This window comes from Anoplopoma fimbria, chromosome 5 (genome assembly GCF_027596085.1).
Source record: "Anoplopoma fimbria isolate UVic2021 breed Golden Eagle Sablefish chromosome 5, Afim_UVic_2022, whole genome shotgun sequence".
In the NCBI taxonomy this organism is placed as follows: domain Eukaryota; kingdom Metazoa; phylum Chordata; class Actinopteri; order Perciformes; family Anoplopomatidae; genus Anoplopoma; species Anoplopoma fimbria.
The window spans coordinates 2,296,835-2,319,475 of NC_072453.1; the positions used below are offsets into that span (position 1 = coordinate 2,296,835).

The window sequence follows — 22,641 nt, forward strand, 5'->3', positions numbered from 1 at the left end:
GAAATATCACTTTTTTAGGTTAACCCCAGGTTCTTTTTTTTGGTTGCAAACAACTAAAACCCAGAGCTTTTCCAGGTACTCCGTAAAGCTGTACAGTGGTGTTTTACGCAAAATGCTAACATCAGCACACAGCTATAATTTAAACCACTCCTTAGAAGTTTGATAAACACTGGCCTAGAGCTTAAGGCACAAAAAAGAAACACAGGTTAAAAGATAAAACCACAGGAGCTTATTTGTTTCATTAAGTTCTTAATACCATACGCTGGAGAAAACTGAGAATCACTTGGTTGTTTAATTATATAGATACTTCATATGTTATTCAGCGTTAATGTCAGCATATAAATAATTAAACATGAACCACAACATGTGACTCTTCAGACTGGCCTGTAGATGGCAGTAGACTATTCTAAGAAGAAGAAGGCACATATCATTTGCTTTCAGTTTGTTATACAGTCAAAGAGGATTATGTAAAAGTATTTGAAGTATGACGGATGGACAAGTCAACAAAGTACTTTAATCGTTGTAAAAACTCTAAATTGTGTACACATACACATGAAAAAAAACATCCTTACATCAAGACGATGTAAGGAAAATCTAATCATTCATTTGCGGTCCCATAAATTACCAAATCAACCAGACTTCAAGTATTGCCCTCATGACGAAATACAAAAAATGGAAGAATTAAACTAAGAAATAACAATCATTTAACTTTCATGACTGGCAATGTTTGTTTTTCAAATTAAAAGAAGAACTCAAAAAGCCACTCCTCTAAACAAAACACTCACAAGCTCTGGAATCAGGAGAATATTCATTAAATAGTCATAAATTAATTTCTAAATTAGATGTCTGCAATTTATTTAAAAAAGAAAACGGCAACTGCTGCATGAAAATAGAACACATTTAAGAGAACTTTTCAAGTACAGTCATCCTCACAACTTGTATACCTTGTATACCTCTATGTGCTGAATTTCAAGTAGCAGCGATTCAAACAAAATGGATAAATAGTGTTTCAGAATAAAACACTTCATTTGGTCCCCTTTTTAAAAAGTGATGCCAGCAGCACAGCGATGACATCATGGCCATTGAGCGGTTTGTTGTCGCGGTGAGCTCAGCCCAGCCCGACGTCCAGTGACATCATCACTACGAAGCCCAGGATGGAGGTCCACGATGCCAGCTTCCCGTTGCCACTGGTGACACCAAGTTGGAGCAAAGAAATCTAAGATTAGATGCTGAAAGAGTCCTTATATGTGATCCACTCTTTAATCCGGCTATAATAAAAATGATACTCCACCCCTTCATTTATCTTCTTTAACCCCTCCTTTTCCGTCTCACCTGACTTGAGCCTCAGGTATGATGTCATCCACCACCACGTAAACCATCGCTCCGGCAGCAAACGCCAACGCGTACGGTAAGAGAGGTTCTGCCAAGACAACAGCGACAGCGCCTAGCAACCCAGCAATGGGCTCTACCATACCGCTCAGCTGGCCATACCTGATGGAAAATAAGAATAGTGAAGTTGCAGTATCCAAATTTAAATTGAAAGGTATTTGTACTCAGTCCTAGCCTTTGCAAAGAGTTGTTTAATTATTGTACTCTTTGACACAGTGTTAAGACACAACATATCTTTCTCCTTACCAGAAGGCCCTCCATGCCGAGACCCCTGAACCCCGGAGCGGCAGGCTCACTGCCAGGCCTTCTGGGAAATTCTGGATGCCAATACCGATGGCCAAATTTCTGAGGGGACACAAAAAACAAAACAAACAAAAACAAATTAGCAATAAAGTGGTCGGACCATTTCTCTGTAACCTACCTCTTGAGTTTCTTGATTTTGTGATATAGTTTCATTATTAACCAACAGATTAAATGCCTGACACATTACTCTGGATGTCTACCAGGTGTTCACATGTTGATGTTTAGTTACCTGCTGCATATATGAAACTCAACCTTAGAAGGAAATACATAGTGTTAACCACGAGAAACACATCTCACCCGATGGAGAGGGAAAAAAACAAGACTCTTGGGCAATGCTAGCAGCTCTGAGAGGCTAAGCTCAGCAATGCTTTGAGCTGTGTCAGCATGTTAACACGCTCACAATGTCAGTGCTAACATGCTGATGTTTACCAGCTATTTACCATCACAGTTTAGCATGTAAGCATACAGCTGAGGCTGATGGGACGGCCATTAGTTTTGCAGGTATTTGGTCATGAGCCAAAGTTTTGTAGGTTAATGAAAGAAATAACATTTTGACCTGACGTGATGAACATGAATGTCTGTACCAACTGCTGATTCAGGAGACCCCTCGGCCAACCAAGCCCGAAAGGCCCTAACCCTAACCCGGCAAATGTTCCAACTCTTGTGAGCCAAAACAGAACCTTTACTATCCAAATATGACATAGACCGTCTATGTTTGCGAAGCAGTGAGGCTGTCAGAGAAGAAGTTATTGGTGATTTACATGAAATTGCTCACACTATATTGGAAGTTTGAATAAAATATGAAATATTGAATGTGTAGTTGTCTGTTTAAAAAAATCTTTTTCAATGAAGACATTGATTCTAGAGTATTTACAAATGGATGGCAAACTTGGAGAGATTCATTCTGGCTGCAGACACAGAGACACAGGTGATATTGGCCATTATTTAAAAAAAAAAAAACAATCTGGTGGTAAGATGGGAAAAGACTAGAATGCCAAACCATCTCCATCCAAACACCTGACACTCTCCATGTCAATACCATCATGTAACCACTAGATGGCAGCAGCACACAGCAACAGACAGCTGCAGTATTCCCTCTAGCTGGCGAAACCTTAAACCAACCCCAAACTATGTTTTACCTTAAACTATATCCAACCATTGGATTAATTTCCATGCCTTTTGGTACATCCATGGTGACCAGAGGATGAATCTGATGACTTTGGGGACCCTTTAATGTTTCATCCAGCGCCAGTATCAGGTCAAATGTTGGTTGATGACCAAATAACTGCAAAAACTAATTACATTCTCAAGAGCCTTAGTGGTGTTTTGTGTTTTTCTTCCATTGGGCCTACATTCAAGAACCAGTAGGAACTGGTTGAGTATTTTATTGGTACATGCTTTGTACAATGAAATTACACTGTAACTCATGGGATGTACTATAAAGTGTAACCCCTCCTATTTTTATTTTTGCAATGTTTCTCTGATAAGTGATGACAATGTTCACTTTGATTCTCTCTAATGGGTCCATAGAGAGAACGGCCCTTCATAATCAAATGCTGGTTCACCACATTACCTGGGTGGGCTCTAAAATGACAAGAATTCAACATGCACTGCTTTCTGCAGAACTACAATGTAGCCACTAGATGTCAGCAGCGCACAGCAACAGCACAGATATGGGTACAGGTGTAAAACCTGAACAAATTCTTACCATAACCTCAAACACACACAACACACACACACACACACACACACACACACACACACACACACAAACCATTACCTAATTTCAACTATATTAACTTTATACCTACACTTAACTATCTCAAGGCCTATACCTAAAACAAAAAAACACAATTTTTATTTTACGACTACCAACTGTTCCAGGTTTTAAAAACCAATCACAGCCCTTCTAAACACATCATCCTGGTGGGGTCAAGCTGCTATGCTTTACAGAATGTTTGCTGTTCTTTCCGTATTCAACGGTGAACATGTGTACTGTATGTATGTTTCTTTCTCTTGAAACCAATCTTACCTGGCGCTTTCAAAAGTAGCCGATGAAGTCTTTCCAATGGCTCCGAATGCAACCCCAACAGCCAGACCCTCTGCAGACAAAAACATATGGAAAAAAACACAGTTTAAGAAAGAGGAAGGAACATTGATGGTAAAGTTTGGACGATAAGATATGGGTGGAAATAAGGTATTAAGAGAAATTTCGGAATAAAAAAACTACTATGGGCCTGGAATGATAGAAGATGTACTTCACAGAGTACATGAAGGCTTCGGTCTGCTCTATCAGACAGGACACTGTGATCTTCTTACAGCAAAAGTCTGCATGGATCTCTCCCAGGAATGCACTTAATTCTTTTTATTTGGTCTTTTATTCTGTAGTCGGATTTACACTGATGAAACCTGCTACTGAGGTTTCATCAGAAGAAACCTAAGGCCGCCCTTGTGGACTGTAGAAAGTTTGCTTTTGATTTTTACAGAGATTTCTCTGTTCCCTCTTTGCATGCTCTGTACATCGTGACCAGCATCCCATCTCGCCCAGTGTCCCATTTGCTACATTTGAAATGCCTGTCATGGATACTTAAAGTACACACCATTCAAATTGAAAGTGAAAAGGTCACAGTGCATGATGTGTCTATGAGTGTAATCTTGTGTTTGAGAGATACGAGTGTGTGTGTGTGTGTTTGCGTGTGCACGTGCAGCCAGATCTGCAGGCTATTTTGCATTTCACACCAAATAAGCTGAGAGACGTGTCCTACATGTGCTGACAAAAGCCACTTCTGCTCATGCCATTGACAGCTACACTCATTTATTACAATGCTAAAACATGCTAATTTCCTAACACAAGAGAAAGCATCGAGGCGCCGTGCCCGCGGATGGTTCCGTGGTTTAATCACTAGCCTCTTGAGTGGCATGTGACCCACACTGAAAGCGACCCATTAAACTAACGTTTTCATGAACTAAGAGCTTATTTTCCAGTATTGTAGTTCAGCCTATTAAAAATCCAAGACTTTAAAACAAGGCAACCGAAAGAAAGGACACGCTTACGTATTCACTTGTGTTTTCAGCTGAGCTAGGCCAGATTTTTGGTTTAAAAACACATCAGTAACACTGTTTTGCCCTTATTATTTTGCTGGAAGTGATGTTATGTTAGTAATTGTGAGAACTGCGCTCCATTTAAAAAAAAAAGTCTTTTAAATGCCACATTGCTTGTCTGCTACCGGCCATATGGTAAATTAGGAGGCAATTTGGGCTTGTGTATTCTGATTATTCTGGCATGTATTTAACACACCTCTCGTGATTTAATTCTAATGAAAACTTAATTACCAACATTTGCTCCTGGTGTTCTTCACCCCTGTTTTGTAGGACGGAATTAACGGGGGTAACACGCAAACTAGCTTTAGAAATGACGTATTTTCTGTGCTGTGAGGTGGATCTAACTTATGCTGATGTAAAGAGTGGCTCGTGTGGTCAAGTAAGTGATAAATATTAAAATAAGTTTAAGTGTTCAAATTTGAGAGTGGAATTTGGTGTGGTGCTAGAATGAGTTTTTAATTGGGTTAGGACGATGAAGTTTAAGTTTAAAAACCTTGGGGGGTGGGGGGACCTTTACAACCACAAAGAACTTCTTGTGTAACTGCAAACTTTTAGTTTTGCTCAGTTTCATGAGCAAGGAAACAAAAAGCGGAACTTTTTAGCCATCAAAGTATTTATATTACATGTAATCAGCTATCTGTTCTCTTTCACGCAAGAACGACTGATCTCTTTAAGCACCTTCTTTCCATCCCTGTGTATTCTTCCGGTGTATTAAAACTCTCTGTCTCACCCTTCCTGCAATATTAATAGCCTAGATCAAGCAATACTGCCTTGAACCAAGAACAAGAGGCAAAGATAAAGATAAGGTTAAGAGAAGATTAGAGAATTAAGAAGAAGCAAAACATTGATGAAAGAAAGCGTAGAGAGAGAATTCAAAGGCGAGAGTCTATCCAGGCAGCCCTGCAGCTGCAGACTTCAAGAACCCAGAGGCCACTTCATCTTAATATAATGCCTGTCATTACCTCTGATAACAATGCACACAGGTTCCAATCAACTTTCAAACGACCCCTTATAGGCGAACATAATGTATAGCCATTATGAGCAAAAACACCCTTCATTTACACTGTGTCCCCCCCCTTTACTATTCATCTCAATCCTCTGGTGCCGTCTGTAAAGCCATGGGGCCAGTAGAAACTTTATCTGCACTGAAAAAACCTTCAACTGGTTTGAATTAATCATGAGCTAAGGGAGTGTCAGTGTTTGCCATTTGGCACAGCTGGTACAAGGCTCGAAGCGGAAAATAAGTTTTTAAAGATCTTAACTGATTAAAAGACACAAGGCCAAAACAAGGAGTCACTGTCTCTGTTTCTTTGGTCCAACAGACAGCGGCATCACTGATATTAATCTGGACCTGTGGAAAAGGTTTAGCATCAGTAAAAAAAACAGTTTTTTCCCCCTGACAATCACCTGTGGTACTGCTTCACAGCTGGGAATGTGAGCTGGGGGTTTGGGAGTGTTTTGCGAGTCTACTGGGGTTGAAGTTTTTGTTCCAAAACAGAGTCCAGGGCTGGTCGAGGAGCACTAAACGCCCCCACACCTGTCAACTTTTTACCCACGAGACTCGCGTTTTGCCGGCAGCTCATGGCAGTTATAGGAATATCTCATGGATTGTTACATAGTGAACTAAACTAAACCTGAGTTTCCCTAGCTTTTGCTGCATCACTCCTGACCAAGGTGACAGCAGAGGTGATTGGGGCAGCTGCAGAGGATTAGGTAGTACAGTTGGCGGCAGTGTGGCGGAACCAGCAAGCAGTCTGCATCAGATATCATAGCAGAGAGGAGCGCCTTCGGTTCTACAGCAAAAAACTCGAAATTGATGTGTTATCAATGTCCAAAAACACCTGAATACGTACAGTTTGTCTGACGGTCCACTGCTTTAGTCCTTGAAGAAGTCTTTTGAATGGATTGTCATTAGCTTCTGTACGTTCATGGTCCCCAGAAGGTGAATCCTATTAACTTTGGTGATCCTATGACTTCTCCTCTAGCGCCACCACTAAGTTGACATATTTCTATTTTTAATGAAACATCCCAATAGTTTCTTAATGGATTGCCGTGCAATTGTTGAAGAAATCCATGGCCCCTGGAGATGGAATTGCTTTGCTTTGCTCTCCTGATCTTTCCTGTCATGCCTGCAGCTCAACGTTTTCATTTATCCATTGAAATATAATAACATCTACATAACAACTACCAGTGCTACATTGAGGTTGACATTTGTGAACCTTCTCAGCAACTACAGCATTGGATGGATTGCCTTCAAATTTAGTACAGACACTCATGTTCCCGCCAGGAGGAATTGTATTTACTTTTGTGATCCCGACTTCTCGTCTAGCAACGTCAACCCCATTTAGTACTCATTAGCATAGGGCAACATGCTAAACATTACCTGGTAAACACATAGGTTTGTCCTTGTGAGCATGTTAGCTTGCTGCCTTCAGCATTAAGAGAGAGACCATTCACAGAGCTGCTAGCATGGTGGTAGCTCTGAGTGACCTCCTTTATTATTCCTTTCCCCATCCAAAGGCCGACAATGGGTCCCTAAATGGTTTCATGAGAATGAAAATGATGTGAATCCCATGCTACGACCTTCACAGTCACCAGATCATGTTAGGCAGCACTCTCAACCACCGTCATCCAACAATGAGGGTATATATTTCAGAAGAATGGTGTTCACCCCTCCATTAGAGTTCCAGAGAATCTATGCCAAGGAAGGTTGAAGCTGTTGAAAGCTTGTGGTGGCACCAACACCTTACTGAGACACTTTATGTTGGTTTTTCCACTGATATTTTACCCAACTGTATTATGGACGGTATGTGCTTGGGTTATTCAAAACAATAACCATTAAGTCATGAATTGTGTCAGAGGGTTTTTAAAAAGCACATGCATTAAAAGTCTAAATAAACTTGCGAGCAGTGGAGACTGGTTTGAGATGATTCCAGAAATGAGAGTTTTGTTAATATGATCACCTGTATGTCTTTCTGTATTTCAGTTTTTTGGTTTGTATGTGTGTGTGTGTGTGTGTGTGTGTGTGTGTGTGTGTGTGTGTGTGTGTGTGTGTGTGTGTGTGTGTGTGTGTGTGTGTGTGTGCCGGTGTCTGCCCGTCGGCTGATCCTATCACATTCCTGCTTAATGTTGTATGCTCTTTTATGAAAGTCTGAGGATACTGCTGCTGACAGCCCATTGTCAGCAGCAGCCACTCATTTCCATCACCACCACTTTCCTTTAATCTCGTCCCCTCACTCGTCTACACTCCTTTTTCCACTGATCCTTCCATCACTGCGCCTCCTTTCTCTCAGCTCCCGCTCCTTTTTTTTACTCTGCCGCAGAACTGCAAGGTTGAGTTAATTTTACTCTTCTTTTTCAATCTGTTTTGTGTCAAGACGTTTCTTTTTTAAAGCAGATCAAAGTATCCTTTCCTCGCTCTTTACGCCAAAGCTTTTTAATCCTCCCGACGTGTCATTTTTAAATAAAAAATGCAAAAAAACCTGGATCATAAAATACATCTAGCAAAGAAATCCAATTGGTGTTTACTCCTCACTTAGTGATAAGATATTTACATGACCCAAATTATCCTACACTTCTGCTTAAAACCTGATAGAAAATCTTATGTAATGTTAAATTTGCTCTAAAAGACTTTGCATATTTTTAATACTCTAATAGGACTTCAGGCCTGTATTTATCACCCGTTCTCCCTCCCAATGAGTCAAATAACGCAGCTTGTTCAGTTCACATTGGCGTGAGTCATTAATCGATCAAGTTAACGTCAAACGTGCTCTTTTCTTAAACCTAACCAAGCGGTATTACTGGTTAAACTTAACTTCCTAACTTTAAGACTGAAGTTTATTTTGAAAAGACACTATGTACGTAACTAGCATAAATTGACATGTCCCAAACTGACACTAGAGGTGTACTTACATAATTTGTGGCTCAGGAACACTGACCAAACAGCCGTATTTTAAACATTGGAGAGAGAATGTGCTTTATAAATAACAGGTTTATATAAGAGAAAGCCTTTATTCCTAATTTTCCGCTTTTAAAAGTTTATTTTATTTAAGTGGAAGCCTGCCCGTTTTCTGACCACGTGTTTAACTTTGCTGCTGACACTTTTTGCCGGTTTTGCAAATGAATAACTTCCTCCATGTTTACCTGTTGTCCTCGGCTCCGTCGGTTTGTCAGCACTTTGGAAAAACTACTGGCACGATTCAGCACTCAATCAATTCACACATGTCACAGTCATGTCATACTCAATACTCTGCTGCTCTGAGTGTCTCTTTGTAACAGAAACGTTTCTTACTGTTCTGACACCAATATTGGAATGCAACACTTTGTGTGCAAGTGTTTTCGAAAGGCCTTTCTTTTCTGATAGGCTTTGAATTTAAAATGTCTAAAGAAAGTGTTGAGTTTCACTAACAGTAGCTAATAGTGAGAAAACTAGAAACTCAGATTAGTAGATTAATATATGACATGAATTTTGTTATGCTGAGGTAGTGCGATGGAAATGCACACTATGCTGAATTTATCACGCAAGCTATAGCAGTAGAACCCCGAAGCTTTATTTTTAACCCGGCCCTTATTAGCAACCACTCTTTATTTTTTCGTTCTGGTCCTACAAATGTTATTACTTCCAGGTTTGCTAGTAGAAGTGGTTAGTCATGGTTTACGGCGTGAATTAACAGTTTAATTCTTCAAAGTATCAATCAACATGTTGATTATTTCATTAATTGATCTTTTTTTTTTTAATAAATAGAAAAGTAACATTGCTAGAAAACTCTCAGAGCAAAATGTGATGTCTTGAAATAGTAACTTTTTTTTAACAATAGATCAAAATCCCAAAAGAGTTCAGTTTACTTTTGTATATGACAGATATAAGCAGCTAATCCTCAGAGGAGAGAAGCTAGGACATGAGAATGATGTACATGATTTGCTTTATAACTGGCTGATTTTTTCATTTTTATTGACTCACCATCAATCGACTAATCATTTTAGCTTGACTTAAGTCTTATGCTGCGTTCACACCAAAAGCGAAGCGAATATTCGCATTTGTGCTTATTCGGAGAGGGAGAGGGGAGGGGCTTATCTCCAACTGTCAAACTCAGCTATTTATTTCCGCCATCAACCATGGAAGAAATAACTACTATTTCTGCTTCATACTTGTTGTGGCAGTCCCAGATATCCAGGGAAACTAAACGCCGTCTTGTCTAGTTCATAACATTAATCCGTATTCACTGAATCCAGCAAGCCACACGTCGGCTCGTTTACTACAGCTGTATGGACCGAAAATATATTTTTTTACTGTGATTTAATTGCAATAAATGTACAAAAAGGGACGCCGAAATAACAACATAATGATGGTGGTTTGTAAAAAGTCAGAATTCATGTTTTGTTAGTTCTCTCTGCCGGACAACAAGGACATCCCTTTTAAAAAGCTTGTTTTCTGAAAGGAGCTCGGATCGATGACAGAGTGACAGGAGGAGAAGCTCAACGCTGATTGGCTGATTGATGACAGAGTGACAGGAGGAGAAGCTCAACGCTGATTGGCTGATTGATGACAGAGTGACAGGAGGAGAAGCTCAACGCTGATTGGCTGATTGATGACAGAGTGACAGGAGGAGAATCTCAACGCTGATTGGCTTTCGCAACACAGCGTCACGCGAATTTTCCGCCGGACTTGAAATATTTCAACTCGCGCAAATGAGGCGAATGAAGCGATTTCGCCTCATTCGCGCCGCCAGGCTCGAGTTCGCGTCTACTCGTGTATATTCGCGTCTGTGCATTAACTTTACATGTAAACTAAACGCGGGAAAAATTCGCTTCGCTTTGGTGTGAACACGGCATTAAACTACAAAGAAAACAAACTAATACATTCGTTGGGAACCAATTGACATATTCTTACAACTCTATTAATGTTTGTTTTGGTATATTTGATACTTTGTACTTAAAGTCTGCGATAAGTATTATTTACAGCAACAAGCTTAATTTAATGAAATTATGTGATTGGCTTTTTATCCAATTTAATAAAATTCCTAATTCCATGAAAATGACCTTGCTGAAAAACAAGAATATAATAGACAAAAAATAGGCTTATTACAGTCTCCCTTCAACACTTGGCTTCTCGCGTGTCTAAATAACCGGTTAAACTATGACATTAGTGTCTCTCTCTTATTCTGCTCAGAGCACCTCGCTCCATCCATCACACTAACAGGGATCAAATACTAATGGTGGGAAGAAATGCCAGCGATCAATCTCCTGCTCAGTCTGATGGACCATCATCCGAACTTTTGACTATGTCTCAGCAGAGTTAAGAGCCTTTTTGAAGATCGGGACGTTGCTATCCAGCAGCTGGTTGTGTTGTTCAAAAAGGAAAGGAACAATGCATTAACACTGCCAGGGTGATGGGCTTATATTCACACTGGGACAGAAGGGTGTCAAAAAATAAGCGCACTTAACACGCCCTGGGGAAAAGGCACTGTCTTAATGGCAGCACCAATAACATACTTTCCGTATCAGTATTAAAGCCGAACCATGCCTTTCATGTAAAATAGACCCCTTTCATCAGCCTGAATCACTAAATGGGGTCATTACAGAGTGGAGCCACTAAGAGGAATAATTCAAGGTCCTCAGTGTTTCTCGCTGATGTTAAATTACATGACTAATGGGTAAAGAAACACTTCAAAGAAGCCAAACTGATCCCTTTCACTGGAATTCTTGGCTGCAAATTGACACATAAAATGAGGATAAAGAGCATATTCTCTTAAAGGTACAGTGTGAAGCATTTGGGAGGATCTTTTGGCAGAAATGGTATATAATAATTAATAAGTATGTTTTGTTTAGTGTATTATCACCTGAAAATTGTTACAACTACACATCAGCCGAGCGGGCTCTGTTCACAGAGCCTCTACGAGTTTCAGTTGGTTGCAAACTGCAACCTCACCGCTAGAGGCCGCCACTTCCTTCAAACTGGCCCTTTAAATCAAACTGCTAACTGAGTTTTTAGACTTATCAGACCTTTTCATACCCAAAACACTTGATCAATAACAACTTAATGTGTTCAGAGTGCGTCTGTGCGAATGCATGCATGTGAATGTTTGTCTGATTAGATCTTCCTAAACATGGATTTCTGTGTAAGTATGTTTGTATAGGAGCACGTTTTGCATGTACATGTTACATTTATGAGATTTTAAGTGTATGCAGCACCCAGTAAACAGTTCTACTCAGTAATGAACTGGCCTTTCACTTTAAAATATATATATTATGCTATATATACCACCACCATTTATTCTACTCCTACACGCAACATGTGTCCATAATTTGCTTTTCATCCAAACTTCCTGTAGCAAATAATCACCCCACTCTATGAACATGATGTTTCTGTTACTCATAGAACAAACAGAAGTCAGTCTAGTGTATGGTGTAAAATAATTCAAACTAGTGAAACTGCATTTTGTCTTCATCATGAAGGCTACACTTTGATGTGTGAAATTGATAATTGGCATAGTTCAATGCTCTGCTCGTGGCGCATTGAATGTTTCGACATTTAATCAACCATCAGGTGAATGTAGCGTAGTAAAAGATGCAGTCATTTCCTCAAAACTGCAGCAATAACAATACATAATGGGTTGCATATTTACAGCGCTGTACAAAATGTACCATGTTCTTCAAATGACGTTCATGAAAATTGTATATGTATACATTTATCACTGACTTTAAATCATTTTTTGTCATCAGCTTTTAATATTTGTAAGAAAAGTTGAAAATAATTGAAACTCTAAACTTACTCAAGCTCCTCTACTTTATGTTGGCTGCAAACATATGATATATTCATTCAGTGGTCTGCATAATAAGCACTAATAAGACAAATCTGTCTCATGAGGATTGTGATTTAGTGGTTCGCACTTTGTATTGTAAGGACAGTATTTTACATTTCAAAGCAAGAATGTAGAAAGTCAGTTAGGCTCCATTGTGAAAACCAAGCCAAAGCAACGGTAACGCAGTGCAAAATAAGACATTACGGCGACTCCAGTGAAACTTGAAATTTTCTACAGAGATGAAACAACATAGGTGAGATGATATTATTTGAGGAAAGACTTTATTGTGAAAAACACAAGGGAAACAGGGTTAGGCTTTAAATCTTGTAAAGATTCTTTGCTAATTTTACATACACTGTCTGAGCTGGATCTATCGGCAGTTCAACAGTTCAAAGTTCCAAAGCTTTCTAATAAGACAAGAAAAAAGTCCCCATTAACCTTAAAGTCAAATGAAAGTCAAAACTTACTAACTAACTTACTAACTAATGACTAGTTCACACTGCACGACCAGATCCAAGGCAAATTCACATGTAGCACTTAAACACTACGTGTGAACTGCTCTACATTCGGAAAATACTAAAGACGTGTGCAAACAGGCTATTATGTGAACATGTTTCCGGAGGACAAAATCAACAAGCACGACTACCCTAGGCCTGTCTCACTCTTTTTGTGTTTTGTTTTTTGTGACAAAATATAGTTCGGAGACCTCATCGAGGATTCCTCCTGGTTAAAGATCCTGTGTGTGTTCAACCCCCCCCGTCGTTGGTCAGTCATATAGTGTGAAAACCACTACGACTTCAGAACACCCAATTACAAGGCAGCAAGTTGTGCAGTGTGAGCAGTGCAGCAATCTGACTACTGTGTGAAGTAGGTGTTGCGTTGGTTGTCAGCTCCTAGAAATGTCGACACCGTTAATTGCTCCCCTGTTGTTTTTTTTTCTCACATGAATGGAATCATCTTTACTACCAGATTCAACTGTTTCGTTCGGAGCTGTTGTTTCCTCACTGACTCTACATATTGAACACTGCTCTTCCCTGGGCGTCGCCTTTCATGTCTGATTGAGGCGTCATTAGTCTAATTAGCTCATTAGACTTGACAGAACGGCCGCTTGCTGACGCCTTAGCAGCGTTCAATAATGCAATACGTATTCCGAGCGAAACCTGCCTGTTTGCCAGGAAGTTATTCAAACAACTTATTTTGAGCGAGGAAGAAAAGGGGTATTGACATTCAGTGAGCATCTCAGCCTGGATTTGGAACAAAACAACCTGTGCTGGCAAAGAAGAAATAGTGCAGGATTTAGCTGGCCCTCTGCTGTGCCCAGCTTCAGGCGAGTATTTCTATAGAAAATGGAATTGGTTTGGCCTTCATTGAGTTATTGTGTTGAAGTGATTTAGTGTATATGCACATACAACTCATCTATTTAAATCTGCTTTCAGCCTGTGTAGATAGTTATGTATCTTTTTTCTTGTTGTTGTTTTGTTTATTCCTGTTATAATGTGATCTCTCTGCCTTGTTTACATCTTATTATTTTATATATAAAGTGCCTTTGAGTACCTTTTAAAGCCCTATACAAATAACATTTATTTTTCTTAATATTATTATTATATGATGCATCATCCTCAGGTGGCTCAGCTAAAACGCTCCATTTGAGTTAAATGGACGTTTTCAGTTCAGTATATATGGTTACGGGATTCCTATTTGACCTTCTTACTGTATTTACATGAGGACTTGATTATTTTATATCTATTAAGAACGACGCTGTCATCCTGGTTTTGAACTATCAGCTGCTGGCAATATTGGGAAAATTAGTAGCAAATGGTCAGCAGGAACATTATATTATTGGAATATTATAAAAAAACATGATTAACCGGTTTCTTTTCACCCATGACTCACATTTCCTTTCTGTTGTGCAAATATACAAAACGTATAGGCTACAACCTTGTTAGCGGCTCTGTGAGGATGTACTAAGGCATAGCCTTTACGCTTAATTCTTCCAGTTATTGTTAATCCTCCTGAGTGAAACTTGAACTCGTGGAGCAAAGCTCATGGCAATCCATCCAACAGTTGTGGAGACATTTTACTCAAAACCACATGGAGGCTGATGAGCAAAAGACAAAGGATCATCAACATCATTCAGAGAAATTATTCATTCTGTACAAATGTTTATCCCAATCCATCAAGCAGGTTCTGAGATATCTCACAGGACAGCCACTTATATACAGTAGCCCAGAACAGACAAAACAAACACTGGCTCTGATTCTTGCGTTTTTTTCTTGTCGGCCACCGTAGTTTTCCTGCACACTTGCCAGATTCTGCACACCGGCCCTTTAACTCTCAGGCGATTCTAAGAACTCACGTCAACTGTTCTAGCAAACAAATTAAATCGGTGAGATTGACAACTTCCCTTAGCAGCTACTTTAGACAGCCCTGTGTCTTGCTCTCACCTGGGATGTTGTGGATGGTGATGGCAAGGATGAGGAGAACGATTCGTCGCCAGCTGCTTGCCGTCTGCCCAACCCCTTCTTGTTGTTTACTTCCTGTTTCCTGTCCATCTGAGCTGGCAGAATGAGGTCCTCTCCTCCTTTGGTACACGTCTCCATTATCCATTCCTGCATGACAGAGGAGGCAGATGTTGAAAAGAAAAATGCGCAAACTGATCAACATTCATACACAGACAGCAGTATGTATGCTACGTCATTTTGCCAGTTAACTCGCAACGATTTATTGTCACTTTTCCAAACAGACAATCCACCAATCATGGCCACTTTGCAGAATGATTGGAAATATTTGCGAGGTTTGATATTCTTCATTCTTAAGTTTCTTTTTTTCTGGGTGTTACACCATGAATATCTTCAATGGCTACACTCTGCGTTTGAGCGTAGCCATTTGGTGGCCACTGTAGCTCAAGGGAAAGACTGAGAGCAAACATTCACAGCTGTAATCAAGAGGTTGATTGCACTGATTAATTGGCTTAACATCCCGTTAGCATTCATTGAGAAAACTTCACCGGCTGGATGCATTGACAAAAAGGTGCTTTGAAGTGGATGTGAGGTCACGTGAGAATAAATGTGTCAAGAGGTGCATCCAATTAAGCCTAACCAAGACACTCAAAACTAGAAAAATGGGTCTAATCAAGACGGCTCTTTGAAACACTAAATATGTTTGTCTGAACATCACCAGGCATCATAAACAAAACCCTCAAATTTGTCAGTTGAGCAGCACTTGCCTTCCAACCATCTGACTTCCTGTAACACACTGACAAAATCCTGTGACGCTTCGCACTCAGTATTCAATTATCCACGATATATTTAAATCAGAGTGTAACTTATAAGAAAAATAGGTTTGTTATAGATAAAGTCAGATGCCTCTGCCGGCTTCCTCAAGTCTGATTAAGAAGTCTGTCATCAAGTTTATAAATGCAGCCTGAAGTACACAGCTACAATTCTCATCTGAAATAATAAAACAAAAAAAGTCCTGCAGTTGTCTCTTTATTAATCCAATTATCAGCATTGTAATCTCTGTTTACATCATGAAGAAAAAAGTGAATGGCCCGAGACAATCTAATTAGCTTGACATGACACAGTGATGATTAAATAAATGGATAAATGGAGGGTTTAGATAACTTAGTGATGTCTTATACTCTTCTGTTGCCATTGGCAAACCAAATACCAACCAAGTACACCAGAAAGCATGAACACTTTCAAGCATAACTGGCTTTTTAGGAGGAAGGAAATAAAAAAGCAATTGCACCAAATGCAAAACATTTACAATTGAATTGACAAATTGATGTTGCAATATGAAAGGTTACCAAAAACTCAACGTCTCTTTTAGAGTTGGGCATCTTTTAAATAATTTACTAGTACCCTCACAGTGATACTGACACCCCTTCTGCTTCTTTTTTCCCCTCTCTTCTTAATTTGATACCCATCATGTAAATGGAAGCATTCAGTTGTGTAAAATGCCACCCCTACTCTTCCCCATAGAAAATGATTTTGTTCAGTGTTTTCAAATGATCAAAACGTTTACTTATACTGCACTCAACTTCACCACATAAGGTTGTAGGTGCTGGGGTAGTGGGCCAATCACACATCACATTAAATAAAAAAAACGCTTGAAGTGACGTTTACCAATAATTAATTATAATCACTTCATAAATAAATGCATTGATTTTGATCACTTTAAACAATGCAAAAAAACTAATCAAATTTGTGAATTAATTAATTGCCAAATGTTTTAATCTCCTACCTTTCATTTCATTGTGCGCCTCGAAGATTATTTTTTTGTGCTTTAATTTCGGCAGAGAGCTTTCTAAAAATGTAATACTGTCTCACCCTTAAAGCAACGCCATCTCTGATTGGCCAGCATTTCCCATTCCTGTGCACTGCAGAAGGTGGCAGCTGTGTTCACCAGACTACAGCTGGGTAATAAACCACACAAAAATCCTTTTTGTTGGCAAATTGTATGACCGTTTAAGTATTTTATTCCTTTTTATTATTCAAATTTAATTAAAGTTGTAATTTCTTTTACGGAAGGTATGCATTTTTTAAATGACTATAATTACACATTTAATCATCTCGGTGGTACCAATGCAGACTCCCTTAATCTTTACCTCTTCTCCCTGAAACCTGTCAATTCCAATCAACATCTGCCTCCATCTCTTTTTCTCCTCCCTCTCCATCCTTCCTCCTATTTCTACCTCTCTCACATGCAGTCTCAAACACAAGAAGTTGACCTCAATTAATGCATTCCAAGTGTCTCGTTTTGCCGTGTAGGCGGCTATAAATTGGAAATATCTGGCGTGCAAAAGGTCAAATGATCTGGACCATTGCTCGGAGTGTTTTCTGAAAGGCCAAAAGCCCTGAATCCATTTCTGTCCAATTGAACTTCCCAAAGTATTTAACCATAACAAATGGCTGCTTGTGCGTACACCACAATGCTACAAGCTGTGTATAATTGTACGATACTGATAAAAACATGAAGTACATTCTCATGATGAGCTAAATTTCAAACACTTACCATCTAATGCAATCCAAGTCAAAAGGAGTATGGCTGGCAAAGATGTATTGATTCAACTTTGCGCTAATTTACATTTTTCACTTGGTGTCCGTACATTGGATTAAATTAAATCCGATAATGTATATAATTATGTAAAAGATTACCTAAAGCCAAGCAAATTAATGTAGACTTCAAACGTCACCTCTCTGACACAGTCTCCTCTCTCACAGGTAGTAATTATTACGGGGCCACTGTAGTGGACTGATTTAGACCTTTCACCCCTGTATTATTTAAAAATCAGGGGTCGCAATTAGCTTGGCTGGAAAATAATTTTAATTTCTTCAAATTAAACTTGTTCTTCATAGAAAAAAACAAGGTCACATTTATTATTAAACGTCATTGACATACTTGACATTAATCGAAAATGTTCAATTGTAGGTTTTTAGAGTGGAATGCATAGTTGGGTAATTATGGTAATCATGACAAGCTGCTGAAAAGTCAGGTATGAAAATGTATTAATATCAGACTGATGACACTTCAAAGTGCACATACACTAAGTGCTTTTTTATGTATCTTGTGTGTTATTTCAAACCAGTCACCAGAGAAAGTGTACGTTTTCTGCAAACTATTGAATACGTTTAATGTTAAAGTTTGCGCACCAAAAATACGTTTCAGCCTGGTATCACGCTTGCAGAAACCCACAATCCCACATGGTGAGTATTGTGCAATGATTGGTTGGGTTTAGGCAACAAAACCATTTGGTTTAGGGTGTAAAAACCATCATGGTTTGTGTTTAAATAATAACGTAACTACGTTAAGTAAGAACCTAAAGTAACAACGTAACTACCGTTAATAAATCACTTCTTATGTAAGGGTATGTAACATGTGTAAAGTAAATGTTTTACTTTTGGTTTCACACTGGACACGAACAACGGTCTCCTGGGTAAGAGTGCTGTGTTTTTTGATCCATTCACCACCACTGTTTTCCCAACCTTCCAGGAGGGTGTTTGTGAGTTTCTTTATCTGTTTTTTCTTAACTGATGCTAACACAATTATGCGTAACAATAAAGTAGAAGTAGAAATAAAAAGAAATAGAGGAATACGGAATAAGAGCAAGAGAAGGTGTTTGAGCACAAATGAGCACAGTTATTTGAACAGCCCAACAATGCTGTTGTGTGTGAGGAATGGATCTGCATATACTGACTTGGCACTGTATGGCAGTGGTGTAGTTTAAAAATAATCTTTAGCACATAGTCAAGGCAAACAGATAGATTGGTTGAGCACCAAACTGTTACATATTATATTGTACAACTGTTAAATGTCTAAAAAAGAAATAATCAGTTCATCCTGAGTCAAAGTCAACGCTTGTGCCTGAGATATCGCGTTCACAAGTATGGTACAGACATTTAGACAGAAGTGCAAACTGAACACATAATACCTCTGGTCACGGCTGTTGAAGGCGCGGAGGCATAAAAAATGAAAAGGTAGACTGGATATGCATTGAATCATAATAATGAGACATCACAGGAGCCACATAGAGCGAGACCGACAAGACAACCTGAGCCCATGTCATTAGTGGTGGTGAAGTGACTCTCATTGGACTTGAATATCAATATATCGATGTTTTGCATTAGGGGAAGTCAATATTACCACAGCCACAAAAGCCTGTTCAAAGTGTCCTTAAGCGTTTTTTTGGGGGGGGGATTATTTTTCGTGCGGATGAATATACATTTGGATTTGGATTTTTGGAAGTATAAACAGGCCTAGGATGGCGTACATGTACTGAAACCCTGTACAACTCATTGATGTGTTTTATTTGCTTTTGGACAACGGAGCTCAATGGCATAGACGGATATGACATATCGAGCTTTGGCTTCAAAAGTAATACTTTTTGGTAGAAGCAGTTCCCGGTTCTTTTTGGTCCTTTTATGGTAAGAAATACTATAGAATATCACCAGACTCACTGGACATCTTCTGTCAGCTTTAGGATGCTGTCCCCCCCACCTCCCCATCCCCCCACAGCTCCTGTAGTCTCTTTAGCTTTGAAGTGCATCTGGCAGGATTCTTTGAAATTGTTTTTCCAGGTTATTTAGGACTTTGATGGCCCTGCAGTTTGCAAGAGTATAGGAATACTCTTTTTTGGGCTTTGGGATTATATGATCACCAGTGCTGCTTTCAAGCCCTGCTGTTGTATTTCAGTGAGAGGTCTGACTTGTTGTTTCATTTTGGTAGACTTAAGCAGATGAAGGGAAAGGGCAGTTTGCTTGGGGAACCTTTAAGGTTCATTGAACCGTCTTTGGGGGGAGTATTTGGCGAAAAGAGATATTGCTCTTTGGTTCAGGCCAGATGGAGCTGGAGGAGCTGAGGAGGTGTCCTTGGATGTTTAAAGATGGTCACTGCCCACAATACTGCAGAGAACATTGTTTTTCCAGCCTTTCCAGAAGGCCAAACATAAACGTTGTGTATGGTGTAGTATGTTGGGTCGTCATTGTTTAACTACTCAAGGTCAATCTACTTGACGTGGTTAGTAAGGGCTGCACATATTTGTTTCAATTTTTATAGTGTTTGTCCTTCTGCCCATGATTTGATGGATTTTTAAAGCTTTTTTATGTTTGGTTGGCTTCTAGTCAGCTTGCTCGGTAGGTCTTTTAAAGGCCACTTTCTAGGGTTTGGTTCCACTAGCCAGTACGCTATTTTCGATAAATTTGGCCGAATTGCAAACTTTGTCATTCGACAACCAATATGGAGCCGAAATCAGTCTTTAACCTTGCAGCGACCATCTCGCTTATATGGACAGTTCAACCCAAAAACAAATATATATCGCATTTTGTATATATCGTTTTGGTGCTGAATAACAGTAGTACAGATATCTGCCTTATCTCAAATGTAATTTAAAAAAAGAACTATAAGGCACTTTGCTTGTGATGCTCAAAGCCCCAAAACATATATTTGAAAACCTCAACAGCAATGTCTCTTTCCAGAAATCATGACCAGGTGACTCTAGATAATCCACAGACCTTTATGTGAGCAGTATCATAAAGGAACGATTTTCTTTCTACAGAGCTACACTCGCCAACCGCATCAGCACACAGACGGAGGGGCTCTTGCTTGCAACAATGTGAGATGTAAAACATGAATGACCTCCTCCTCGGCTGCTCTATAATGCTAGCTCAGTGCTGCTAGATGAGCAGCACTCGAGTATATATGTACACTTCTTTCTAGGCTGTGACATGGTTGGCAGGTGTAGTAGTAGTAGTAGTAACATTGTGTTGCTGTTGTTGTTGTTATGCAGTTGCTACAGTGGAAGAAGTAAAAGAACTAGAACATGATTTAGATTTCCATTAAACCTTCTAGTAATTACCATAAGGAGGTTTAGGTGAACACTGCCTCCCAGTTGGTAGCTTAGATTTACGGTGAATTTAATTTGCCTGTGAAGGCAGCTTTCCCTGACACACTTTAATGAAGATGGGTCGGGAGGTACACCCTGTTGCACGCACACACCTCATTAGAGCATATTTTTTCAGTCTCCTCCAAAGAGAGTAGCCTGTTACTTTGAATGACGTGTGTGTGGAAACACTTAATTGAGATGATTAGGCGGCTGTGGCACATGAGGTAGAGCGCTTGACCCGCAACCACAAGGTTGGTGGTTCGAACCCCTCTACAGGCAACATGTCGAGGTGTCCTTGAGTGAGACACCTAACCCCAAAATTGCTCCCCGGGCGCTTCATTGCAGCCCACTGTTCCTCTGGGATGGGTCAAATGCAGAGAACCGAATTTCCCCATTGTGGGACTAATAAAGGCTTAATTATTAACATTCTGTAGTGGAAGTCACCTACTGCTCTCACTGACCTTGGATAAAGCACATACACACACGTACATTCTCACTGACGCTGAAAATCACCAAATGATTTAAAGAAACATTTATAATCAACATCTTCATCCACTTCTCCTTCACATCCACCCACGCGCTCTCTAACTCAGTGTCTCTACCTCTCTCTCTCTCGCTCTCATCTCTGCCCAACAGCCCGGCCCTCACACTCAGACCTCCATCCTCCCCTCTCCTCTGCTGATTGTGATTTCTACCTCCAGAACCCCCAAGTTAAACTCTTTCATGCCTCTCTTTTGGCACTGGCCTGCTGACCCTAAATCCATCAGCTTTTTTTTACATCACTTCTCCTCATATATCAACCCCCCTCTTCCTCATCATGTTCTTCTGTGTCACGCTTCACCAACACAGCTTTGTCCTCACTCTCTAAGACATTCATAATCATTTACAGTTTTATCTCATAATGGAAGGTATGACTGATTCTCAGAAACTCCATTAGTCACTAAAACGCATACTGTGTCAAGAACAAATCACGTCAAAAGATATTCTTTCCTACTACAATTTACCCATCATACTTTGTTAGTATGATCTCCGAGTCTAGAACACAGCATTAGTAGTCACAGCGGTCAAGCCAGCATCTTTTGGAAAACTCCAGTAACGTCAATGGGGGTACTGGCAGACTGCGCACAGGTAGCCAGTTAGGTAGCCAGCCACAAACACCTGATTTTTTTTTTTTGTCAGAGGATTTTATTTATTATTTGCTCTCGGAGTGTCAAGATAATTGTTTACTTTTGATCTGTAATTGTGTTTTTGGGCTAGGCCTCTTAGTCCCAATCGAGTGAAATCTAAATGCTATAACATACAATGATATTTTAGACAATAACATGCTTCCACCTTTGTTCACATGCCTCCAACATGTTGTTTATGTAATTACACAAGAACAGAGCAGATTGTTTCTAAAAATGAAGCAGCCATTTATACAATTATATGCATTTTAGTCCTTTTTGCTATATCAGACAACAAATAATCTGCAAGTGATGGTTACTGGGTGTTTATCTGCCACCCTGCATAGCATCACGTGTGTATGTGCTCTCCCACACTAACACACATGGCTACTTAACACTCATCTCTAACACAGCCTCAAATCCCACCTGTTATCCGTCATAACCTTGGGTACTCATTAGCAACAGCCGCCTCGGCAGCCGTTGCAACATCATTCTGCTA

At 39.7% G+C, this 22,641-nt stretch overlaps 1 protein-coding gene across 2 annotated transcripts in view; it reads right to left on the minus strand.

Annotated features, from left to right (window-relative positions):
• Window positions 1-494: 494 nt before the first annotated feature.
• The window catches only part of LOC129091468 (zinc transporter ZIP11-like), a 108,711-nt gene continuing 86,564 nt past the window's right edge, over window positions 495-22,641 (minus strand). For both annotated transcript variants that reach the window (XM_054599103.1, XM_054599102.1), the window contains exons 6-10: window positions 15,041-15,205; window positions 3,725-3,794; window positions 1,636-1,734; window positions 1,333-1,491; window positions 495-1,187 (exon numbers count right to left, since the gene is read on the minus strand). In XM_054599103.1, coding sequence (XP_054455078.1) covers window positions 1,109-1,187; window positions 1,333-1,491; window positions 1,636-1,734; window positions 3,725-3,794; window positions 15,041-15,205 — 572 coding nt within the window. In that variant the 3' untranslated portion in view covers window positions 495-1,108. The remainder of the gene's footprint in view (window positions 1,188-1,332; window positions 1,492-1,635; window positions 1,735-3,724; window positions 3,795-15,040; window positions 15,206-22,641) is intronic.